This window comes from Pleurodeles waltl, chromosome 4_2 (genome assembly GCF_031143425.1).
Source record: "Pleurodeles waltl isolate 20211129_DDA chromosome 4_2, aPleWal1.hap1.20221129, whole genome shotgun sequence".
In the NCBI taxonomy this organism is placed as follows: domain Eukaryota; kingdom Metazoa; phylum Chordata; class Amphibia; order Caudata; family Salamandridae; genus Pleurodeles; species Pleurodeles waltl.
The window spans coordinates 93,349,445-93,361,671 of NC_090443.1; the positions used below are offsets into that span (position 1 = coordinate 93,349,445).

Sequence of the window (12,227 nt, forward strand, 5' to 3'; positions counted from 1 at the left end):
ATATCTAGACGACTGGCTAATAAAAGCCAGTACATTCACGCTTATCAGCAACACACTAAGTACATTGTAGACCTTCTACACAGTTTGGGATTAACAATCAACTGCCTCAAATCCCACCTGCAACCATCACAAATGCAGCCGTATCTGGAAGCAATTCTGAACAGTCAGGATTAGCATATCCAAACCCAGCAAGAATTCAAGCATTTCACAATCTAATCTCAATTACAACACAGTCACACTTATACAGTGAAGTTAGTCATGAAACTATTAGGAATGATGGCTTCCTGTACAGCCATAGTTCCACATGCAAGACTGTACATGTGCCCACTGCAGCAGTGTCTTTCCCAACAGTGGTCTCAGTCACAGGGTCAACTTCAGGATCTAGTGCTATTAGACCGCCAGACTGACCGCTCTCTGCAATGTTGGAATCACACCAACCTCTCAAATGGATGGTCCTGGTAGGACCCTGTGCCTCATCCCACTTTCACAACAGATGCATCACGGATGGGTTAGTGAGCTCACCTCAACAACCTCACCATACAAGGAAAATGGGATTCCATCCAATAGACGTATCATATAAATTACCTGGAATTACTAGCAGTCTTCCTAGCACTCAAAGCATTTCTGACCCAGATCTCACACAAGGTAGTATTAATGCATACAGACAGTATGACGACAATGTATTATCTGCAGAAACAGGGCAGGACACACTCATCTCAATTGTCCCTTCTAGCTTAGACAATTTGGAAGTGGGCAATTCACAATCACATTCAACTACTGGCAGAGTATCTCCCAGGAATGGACAATCAACTAACGGACCTGTTAAGCAGGACACAGCAACAAGTCCGTGAATCGGAAATTCACCCACAAGTAATTCAAAAGTACTTTCAACTATGGGGAACACCATACATAGATCTCTTCGCCACTCAAGAAAACTTAAAATGCCAAAGCTTTGCGTCCAGATGCCCACACCCTCAGTCCAAGGGCAATGCTCTGTGGATGATTTGGTCAGGGATATTTGCTTACGCTTTTCCGCCTCTCCCATTTATTCCATTTCTCATACGCAAACTGAGACAGACTTCACTCACAATGATTCTCATAGCCCCCATATGGACACATCAACATTGGTATACAACACTGTTGGATCTCTCTGTAGTACTGCATCACAAACGTCCAAACAGACCAGAGTTGTTGGTCTCAAAGGAAAGCCCAAATCAGTCATCCAAATCCCAGCACACTCAAATTTGCGATATGGCTCCTGAGGTCATAGAATTTAGTTACTTATAACTTCCATCTGAATGTATGGATATTCCTAATGAAGCACACAAACCCACAACTAGACAATGTTATGCTGCTAAATGGAAACATTTTGTATACTATTGTCAACCTAAAAATATTGATCTGCTTAATGCTTCAGTGCAAGACATTGTATGCTATTTGTTACACTTACAAAAATCAAATCTAGCATACTCTTCCATTAGGCTTCATTTAGCAGCCATAGCTGCTTACCTTCAAAACAGACAATATCTTTCATTATTTAGAATTCCTGTCATCAAAGCGATCATGGAAGGCCTTAAGTGAGTCATTCCACCTAGAATTCTTCCAGCTCCTGTATGGAATCTTTATATTGTACTCACAAGACTTATGAGTCCACCATTTGAACCCATGCATTCTTGTACTTTACAGTTCCTCTCATGGAAAGTTGCTTTTTTAGTAGCCATAACGTCTTTAAGAAAAGTTATTGGAATTCAAGTGTTGACTCTAGAATAACCTTTCTTCCAAGTTTGCAAGGATAAAATAGCCCTTAGAACAAATCCAAAGTTCCTACCTAAGGTAGTTTCACCTTTTCACATTAATCAATCAGTGGAATTTCCAGTCTTCTTCCCACAACCAGATTCAATCGCTGAAAGAGCTATTCAGACCCTTGATGTTAAAGAGCTCTTATGTATTACATTGATGGAACAAAAGACTTTAGGAAATCAAAACAACTGTTTTTCGTTTTTTCACAACCTCACAAAGGCAATCCTATTTCAAAAAATGGGTTAGCTAGATGGATTGTGACGTGTATTCAAACTTGCTATCTTAAAGCAAAAGACAGCTACCAATAGCTCCTAAAGCACATTTTACTAGAAGAAAAGGGGCTTCAATGGGATTTTTAGGGAACATACCAATAGCAGATATATGAAAAGCTGCTACAGGTCTACACCACACACATTTACTAAACATTACTGTGTAGATGTCCTAGCTTGCTAACAAGCAAATGTTGGACAGGTAGTACTTAGGATATTATTTCAAACTACTCCAACTCCTACAGGCTGGCCACCGCTTATTTTTTGGGGGGGCTGTTTTACAGTCTATGCAAAGCATGTGTATCTACATCTACACATGCCATTGAACGGAAAATGTTACCCAATAGACATCTGTTTTTTACATGTAGTACTGTAGATTCACATGACCCTCTCTCCTCCCCGGAAGCCTGTAGTCGATGTAATACAGTATATTGTAAATATGTATATACATTGCATGGACAACTCTCTCTTTTACTTACTATCCATATGTACATATACACAATGCTTGCTTTACCCGCCTGCGGGAAAACAATCTAACAAAGGACTTAGTGCCCATGCGCCGCATCACAGAGAGGAGGAGTCACTTGATCTCTTGGCCCAAAAACATTCTTCAAAGAAAAACAACTTGTAACACTCTGAGCCCAACACTAGATGGCGGGCTTAAGCAAGGCATGTTAATCTACAGCACTACATGACACGAACAGATGTCTCCTGGGTAAGTAACATTTTCCTTATTGCTTCCTCCAGCCCCAGTATGTGGATTTATAAAATGTGGCAAAAGAAGGAAATTGATAGTATTTAAGCCTTACTACAGTATTAGTCTGTGGCATAATCAGAGAGGCTATTTTCAGAGCTCTTATATGAGATTATATAATGAGATTGCTGCCATAATTTGTCGCTGCACTACGTGGCAACAAAGGGACAAGTAGATTTTTTACAAGACAAGTACATTTATGAAGCAGCCTGTCCATGGACACGTAGATATTTGATTAAACTCCACACCCCTGTGATATAATAATGCATGCACAACTGTGTATTATTTTTAAAAAATGTGTTTGGTTTTCAAGAAGGAGACATTCCTGAATCAATCTGTGAACACTCCCTGACATGTGTCTTCCAGAAAAGCTATGTTCCTTATCGTGACAGCAAGATGACCCGAATACTCCAGGACTCCTTAGGGGGCAATTGCAGGACCACCATGTTCATCTGCTGCTCTCCCTCCAACTACAATGATGCAGAGACAAAGTCAACTCTGATGTTTGGCCAAAGGTACCAGCAGAAGGAGTTTCTGTGCTTCATGATTATGCATGTGCATGCTCTATTGTCTACAGCAGTAGTTCCCAACTTGTGGTTCATGGGAGTCCTCAGGGTCCACAAAGCCTCCTCAGGGGGTCCATGACTGCTTAGAAAATTGAACAATATTAACATTTATAAAGCGTATAGAATTTGAGTGGATAAATGTACAATTGAAAATTTGAAACCGTACTGTAAATATTAAGGACTTTGAAATTGGAGGCTAAAAATTAAATTAGTATCCTCAAATTGATTTGTGGGAACAGTACAGGTGTATCACATAGAGTATAGTATGGATGATGTGTGGCTTCAATTGAATTTAGAAAAGCACTAACTTTCCTATTAAAATGAAGATTTGTATTTTTTTATTTATATTTGTTTGCATATTAAATAAAATGTTACCATTTGTGTTTGTGTTTGATGGAATGCTTGTTTCTCTATATTTTGTGTATTGTTTTGAGGTTCAGTTATCATCAACAGTGTTTCAGACGGGGTCCCCAACTTCCAGTAATGAGTTGGTTGGGTCAGGGGTTCCCTGGATTCCAATAATGATTCAGTGAGCGTCCCCGGGTTCCAGACCCCAGTCCTCCAAGGGCTTCTAAGTTATCGGCAGTGTGATTCTCCTCCTATCTCACCTCCAAATCAAGTCGGACAGTAGCCCATTCAACTCCCTGAAGCAGTATGTCTGAACCAGCAGTGGCAACACCAAAAACAGGGATAGTAGCCAGGGCAAGACAAGCACCTTTGCGATCGCCACATGGCCCATAGAGGCCAAGGGGAGCAATAGCCAGAAGAAGAGGAAGCTACAAGCTGCCGTCATAGCCCCATCTAGGTTCCCGCATACTAAATCTGCGTCTCAGTAATATATATTCAACCCTAGGTATTTGATTGTGTCAAATCTCCACTCCAGTTGCATAGGCATTGCGTTTCTACATGTTTGTTTCTCTAACCATACTAGTGGGAATGAACAGGATACAGACCAATTTATGAACAATCCTGATAAATCCCTAAATCTGTCCAGCATGGACATGTGGGGTTCTAAGGCTACCTTAGCATTGCTCAAGTAGATCAGGGTGTCATCCGCATATAAGGTCACAATATGTAATTTCCCAGCCACAAGCGTGCCTGAGGTTTCCAACTTGGTGTGGGCCAGACCACTAAGGTCTCCATAGCCAGCGCAAATATTAGCAGCAACAGTGGGCATCCCTGCCTTGTGCCCTGATGGATTTCCAAGATTTCATATATGTAGGTGCCAGTCTTGACACGTGACACTAGATTACTGTACAGGGTTCTTATCCATCTAAAAAAACCTGGACACATCCCCAGCTGCTCCAGCAACCCCCGTAGGTAACCCCATCCAAAGGTGTTGAATGCCTTCTCTATATCAAGAGACACAGCCAGGCTTTATCGAAGCACACCCTCCATGACCCCATCCGTTTCAGCAGGCAGTGGATATTCATGAAGGTGCTACGGCTGGGTATAAACCTGTTTTGGTCAGAGTGGACAAATTTGCCCACCACTAAAGTGTAGTCGATTCAACAAGACCCCCAAAATCTTGTAGTCAAGATTCAACAGGGAGAGCATTCAGTAAGAAACGCATATCCTGAGGACTTCTCCTGGGTTTGGGGCTTAGAACATGGTTATACTGGGAACAATAAGTAATTAGTGGTGGATGATCTAAGCAATTTAGCACACATATGAAGGGTAGTGACTGTAGATAGGATATGTGTGTTATATACAGTATTTTAAAAAAATTCCAGTCCTTCATGGGTAGCTCATGCGACACAGACAGTAGGGTAGTGCCTGGCTAACCCTCGGCCCCAATCCAAAGGTGCACTTTCTAATTATAGAACCTGGGATCTGATTTAAAGAGAGTGGCACTGCACCCAGTGCAGCACCACTTTCCTTGCTCCCCTTAGCTCCCCCCTAATGCCACACTGTGTGTGCGGTATCTAAGATACAGGGCACCATGGTGGTAGTTAGGAAAACTAGTGTCAAAATGTTTACGCTAGTTCGGAGCATTGCAGGACTAGCGTCAAAATTTTTGATATTAATCGTGCAAAGCACCCAGAGGCCCATTGAAAACTATGGTGTGCCTCCTTTTAATGCCTGATTTGAGCCGGCGTTAAAAGTGCAGAAAAAAAAATGATGTAAAGAAATCCGTTAGATTTCTTTGCGCCATTTTTTCAGTCACTTTAATAGTGGAACACACCTTTTGCATACATTATGCCTGGCACAGGCATAATGTAGTGCAAAGGGTTACAAAGTGGCGCAATGCATGAATTGCGCTACTTTGTAAAACTCGTGCAATGATTTCGGCCTCGTTGGGCCACATTAGTGTCAAAAACATTACACTAATGTGGTGCATGGAGGCCCTAGGGGCTCTTAAATCAGCCCCCTGGTAATTGGGTAGGCTAAAGTACAAGGAATGTGCCTAATCTAGCCAGAAGTATTTTCATTAACCTCGAAGATGGAAGATGCCGGTTTTAACTACAGGATAAAGCAAAATTAAAGCAGCTTTACAAGTTAAGGACAGAGGTAAAAGGGTCGGAGCATTGACCCACCTTGCTCGAACAATCAATATCCAATCAGAAGTAACCCTTCCGCCTATCACCATCACCTCAGTCTTGTTTGAGTTAAGCTTGAGCCAATGGTTGTCCATTCTATCACTTCATCAGTATTCATTGATCCCTCCAGTGTCAGCACTGTAGCAATGACAAGGCTATCACTGTTCCTAGTGTACAAGTAATAGAAGGAAGTAGTGTGTCTTGTTCCTCATGATATGCGGTGTTGTGTGCAATGTGCTTCTTGTCAAATCTGACAGCCTCTGCTTCTTTTGTAATTAGCATAGTACCATTTATAGGTGCACTTAGATCCTTGCAATATTAACATTTGCAAAAAACACCAAACACCTTATTATTTCATCTGTGAAAAATAATGTGTACAAGATTTGCACCCGTTATGTGCATTTTATTTCCCCCTAATTCTCATTTACCGTAAGTAATCCCCATGTGTTGAGACTGGATATAAGCACCTCTGCTCAAATCTGAGCTAGTACAATTTGAGCTTAACATTTCCCCATATTCAGAAACGGCAGCCGGCAGCTTGTCTTTCACTGATACTGGTTTACCCCACGGGAGCTCTGAGGCTCGAATCATAAACCTCAGTGCTCCTCGATACCGCCTCTTCTGAAGGCTCTGTCTTAGCCTTCGGATCTCTCCTGCCTCTGCACTGTTGTAAGCAGCAAGAGTCTCTGTGTTCTATCTTCTTCCCCATAATGGAAATTTTATAGAAATTCTGATTGCAACTATCTGACCTAGGGAGAGTGAAAATCTGCTCAGCTGCCGAGTAGGGACCTCGCTCAAAGTGTGATGGGCACTCTGGGGGTCATTCTGACCCTGGCGGTAAAATCCGCCAGGGCCAACGACCGCGGGAGCACCGCCAACAGGCTGGCGGTGCTCCCTTGGGCATTCTGACCGCGGCGGTACAGCCGCGGTCAGAAACGGAAAACCGGCGGTGTACCGCCGGTTTTCCGCTGCCCTGGGGAATCCTCAAGCTGCGCCGCCATGGGGATTCCGACCCCCATACCGCCATCCTGTTCCTGGCGGTTTTGGCCGCCAGGCACAGGATGGCGGTATGGGGTGTCGTCGGGCCCCTGGGGGTCCCTGCAGTGCCCATGCCGTAACAGGGCCCCACCAAGATTTTCAGTGTCTGCCATGCAGACACTGAAAATCGCGACGAGTGCAACTGCACCCGTCGCACCCCTTCCACTCCGCCGGCTCCATTCGGAGCCGGCATCCTCATGGAAGGGTGTTTCCCGCTGGGCTGGCGGGCGGCCTTCTGGCGGTCGCCCGCCAGCCCAGCGGGAAACCCAGAATACCCGCGGCGGTCTTTTGACCGCGCAGCGGTATTCTGGCGGTCCCAGCCAGGCCGGCGGCTTCCGCCACCGGCCGGGGTCAGAATGACCCCCCTCTGTCTTTAAGGGTCCTCCTTGAAAGAAGAGACACTATTTGAGCCCCTAGCAGGCACTCGGTGTGGTTCCTTTTTTGAATTCTCCACCTTTCAAGCAGAATGCTTCGTGAACATTGAAGGCATGCTGGCCTCTTACGGCCAGTTTAAAGATGCTGAAAAGATCATAAATTGAGCCATTTTAGAAAACAATGCTGACAAACCCAGAAAACATCCTGTGGTTTTGATGGAAAGTGAATACGCCTGAAACAAGTTAAAAAATGGGCATAGGCTAATGCTTAAATACATTGCTTGCAGGAGTGGACGAATAAACTGATCTTCAATTGATATAGCTGTGCAGTGGTGCGGTAGAGCTGCCGGGTCCCTAAAACTATCAACTTTCAGATTTTAGCTCTTGAAACTGCCTCTGGATCTCTCACATGGGTGGATATATATTCAATGTCTATTTCCATGATGAAGACGAAGTGGTTACTTACTTGTAAACTTTTAGATTAATTCCTCTCTGTGTGCTGAGATCAGGGAACCCTTCATATCCATATGTATGGCCATGTATCAGAAGAAAGGGTGAAGAGTCAATTATGCCCATATATTGTTGAACACTTTTCAATAACATGCAACATAAAAGATTTTCCGAATGTTAGACTGTCTGTAAGACCAAAAAACCCTTCTCTTACGACCTTGCAGCAGCTATACTCAAACCGCTGCCTACATGTCTAATAAATGAGAAAAGGGCCGCCTAGTAGGCCTACATTGCAAGAGTTAGAAAAGGCCTCCTGTCCCTTTCAGGCTTGAGCAGCCATAAATAGTGGAGATAAGGGATGAATTTCAGAAGTTTTCATTCTGGAATCTCAAGAAAAGAAGCTGGGGAGGAGGTAAAGTTGATTATGACTTCATTAAAGATTTCTGCAATGCAGAACCAGGGCTACAAGTAATTTACCATTTCTTTGGCATCGTATGATCTTTATGGATCGTCATAAATGTTAAAATAAACTACCAAGCTGGTAGTCCTCTTGGCGTTCAGGCATAAGGAATAACAACTATATCAACTATATCCAAAATGAGAAAGCAAACAAACTTTGAATACAGGGTTAACCAAAGAGGTTTATCAGTGTACCTTGAACAATACTAGAGTCACCTTTCATATCTGAATTGAGGCAATAGTGTTATGTGAAAGTGTGGATTGATTTCTAGGTAATCACGTTACATGTGACTGAAAGAGGAATGTTTCTAAGCCAGATTGTGGGTGCTCTTTTCTCTCTAGTAGAATGTCTTCCAGGTCTCCCTGGTAGGGGGTTGTTAACCAATTGATATAATTTGGATATGCAGGCTATGATCCCCAAAAAAATGGAATGGTTTGAAGTGGCAGGCCCTGACGCAAATGGCCTTAGATAATAGTGAGTTGGTTAGATTTGCATAAGGTCTTGGTGTTATCTAGGTAGACACATTAACTCGTCTAATATCCGGAGAGTGCAAATAACACTTTGCTGGGGATGATGGACTGGTGGAAAAAAAAAACTGAAAGAATGGCTGAGTTAATAAGGTACTACCTTCAGGGGAAAGGAAGGATGCTTTCTCATCTCCACTCTATTTGCTTAAAATGCTGTATAAGGCTCCATCACTGAGAGGACTTGAATTTCACTAACTCTAAGTGCTGAGGCGATTGTCATCAGAAAGACAGGGGGGGTCATTACGACCCTGGCGGCCGGTGGTAACACCGCCAACAGGCTGGCGGTGTTCCGCCAGCAATTATGACCGTGGCGGAATTGCCACGGCCATACCGCCGGCCCCTCCAATATCCCGCCAGGATTCCGCCTGGCGGTCATAATCCCCAGGGCAAAGGCTGGCGGTAAGGGGACTTGGGGTGCCCCTGGGGGCCCCTGTACTGCCCATGCACTTGGCATGGGCAGTGCAGGGGCCCCCAGGCATAGCCCCGTCGTGCATTTCACTGTCTAATTATGACCCTGGCGGATGGGATAGTCTGTCACAAGCGTTACGGATATCCGCTCTCCATTTTACCACAGGATAAAATGGAACTTGTAATACGGCAGACAGGATAGCCGTCATGTTGATGACAGAGTATCTCATCCGCCAAGGTGGTAATCAGGCCCACCGATTTCCAAGACAGCTTCTGTAATGAACCCCTGTGAACAGGTTTAAATGATGAAAATATAAATTTTGATAGAATGGAATTGAGGTCCCACAAGGAGGTGGTGTCCTTCTGAAAATATTTTTCTTTGGAGAGCACCAATCTACAAAGATGACATTAATAATGTTGTCATCCAGGAGCCATTTGTGATTTTTGTCATAAAATTAGTTTAGGACATCCACTTGTTAGATTAGAATAGTGTATTGCCCTTATTTATAGATCCCTGAGCCCACAAGCAGATCTCCTGTGACGGCAGCGAAAGAGAACGTGATCTCATGGGCCGTTGCTTATTTAGGTAGTTCATGGTCATTGTGTTGTCTGTTTGAATAAGAATTCTGTTCCTAACCAGAGATGGTAGAAAGACCTTTAGAGCTAGATGAACTACCCTCAGTTCTAGGTGTGAATAGAGCTCCCATTCTCTGACCAATATCCTTGCACAGACAGAGTTCCCAGATAAGTTCCTTTTCCTGAAGTAGAAGCATCTCCCTCCGTTGTTTTATTTGGATTCCTTGAAACAGATTTGCTTTCTTTCACCACCATGAGTGTGATTGCATTTGGAGTTTGTCATTGGAGTTGCTTTCCTCTGAGATCACAGATCTTCCGAACACTGCTAGAAAAGTCTCATATGCAGTCTCGCATTAGGGGCAACAGAACTTTGGGAAACTCTGGACCCTACTAGGGAGGTGACTTGTCAGGCTGTTGGACTGTAAGCCTTCAGTAGAAGGCAAGGTTTATCCGAGACCTAATAACATCCTCTTCTCCAGTGGAAAGACCTTTCCTTGCATTGAGTCTAATGTTGTACCCAAATAATACAGAACCCGAACAGAGGATCTAATCGGCTTCTGTAAGCTTATTTGAAGACCTAGACTGAATAACAACAACTTGGTAGGTCTTAGGTCCTCTTCCACTTTCTATGAGCTGTGTGTCTTTAATAGCCAACTGTCTAGGCAAAGGGAAATTAATGTTTGCTGATGTCGAAGGGCTGCCACTACTGCCATACATTTAAAAACAATGAGGAGCAGATTTCAGACCACAAGGAAGCATCACATACTGGTAATGTGATGATCCTAACAAAGATCTCAAGTACGTCCTGCCATTTTTTGATGTTGTAATGTGGAAGTAGGTTTCTTTTAGATTTACTGCACAGATCCAAATCCCCGTACATGAAGTGAGGTAAGACTTGATGAAGGACTAACATATGAAAATTTTCCCTTTTGGTCTACTTGTTGGATATGTATGGGTCGAATACTGATTTGAACTCCTCTTTGGGCTTTTTTCTAAATCAGAATATACCTGGAATCATTGCCTTTTGCCCTGTATGAGAATGAGACTGATTTGATTGACTGCGTATACTTGAGGGCATCTTCAATGATAATCATAGGCCTTAGTATGGCCCATGTGCAGGATCCTGAGCACTTCTTCCAAGAATATACATCTTCACATTTCTTCTTCACCTTTCTTCTGGAAGTCTGTATTTCCTTAATCAAAATGTAATAATTTAACAGCTTTTAAAAACAGACTATATTGGCCAATTCCATTTATTTATTTTAAAAAATGAAGATATATTTTAAATGTTTAAATCTCTCTAAGACGCTTTAAGATAAGGAAATAACCTCCATCTCAAATCTTTTGGAAATTAAGTGAAAGGGAACAAGGACAATGGAGCCCTACTGGCTGCAACCATAGTAGGATGAAAACAGACCTGTGACTTTTAGGGCTTCCAGCCCTCTAGTATATCATCATGTTCTCTGGGGCAGTTATTCAGTTATTTCATCCAGCTCCTGGTGACTGGATTCTTGGAGTACTAAGCTCTGCCTTTTATGTCTTTTCTGTAATAGACATTTTCAAAATCTTTGTTAAACCTATTTCACTTGACTTTCTGACTGTTGCTTCAGCCCTATGAGTTGTATATTCACTGCCGGCCTACCGAATTCTCACTTTCATCACTGGTGGGAACATTTCAGGACATTCTAAAGGTGCACTTTGAGAATTCAGGAGAAGATTGACCTTCATGGACAGCAAAAGATGCACTGACAACAGGACTTCCTATCCGAAAGAATTGTAATGTCAGATAAGCGAGGAGAGTGTTCCTCTACTGGTGCTCTTGTCTCAATCACTGAGGACTCCCTCCAGAGGGAGATCTACAGTAGACACTGCAGGGAGAAACGGCATTGAGGACTTTGACGTTGAAACAAGGTACAGTGCCAACACTGAAAGGAGCCATTCAATGTTGAGTGGGACTTCAACATAAACATAGCATTCTACTTCATGTTATGAAGTTTTCTGTCTCCATTCTGTTTGCCGAATGTATGGAAAGAAGAAAGATGTGTGACGATGTCCTTCAACATCAGACTCTCACTAATCCAAATACTTCATTCCACTCAGAACTTTCACTTGTAGAATGCCAATACCAGGCTCTCCATCTCCATTCTCTAACAATCCTTCTCTGCCACTTCCTGCTGTACTGCCACTGCCTCTGCCTCCACCAGTACCCCAGGGGAAACATGTATACAAGATCTCCACACTGCCCAAACAAGTGACCGTAGTGACTCAACCTGTAACATCTGCAGCCCCTATGACTGTTCCTCTACAGAGTCTCAGGTGTCCATCACATCACCTGAGACCTCACCATAGGTCTAGAACCAAGATCAGGATTTTGCCAGCGCTCCAGCCAGTAAAGATCCAGGCATTCAGTATATTCCTCCTCCAGGAGTTCTTCAAATTACAGATGATTTTTGCATACACACCAT

At 43.2% G+C, this 12,227-nt stretch overlaps 1 protein-coding gene across 1 annotated transcript in view; it reads left to right on the forward strand.

The window, feature by feature from the left end:
• The window catches only part of KIF5A (kinesin family member 5A), a 602,234-nt gene that overhangs the window by 344,054 nt on the left and 245,953 nt on the right, over positions 1–12,227 (forward strand). The window contains exon 10 of the mRNA XM_069230811.1: positions 3,190–3,338. Coding sequence (XP_069086912.1) covers positions 3,190–3,338 — 149 coding nt within the window. The remainder of the gene's footprint in view (positions 1–3,189; positions 3,339–12,227) is intronic.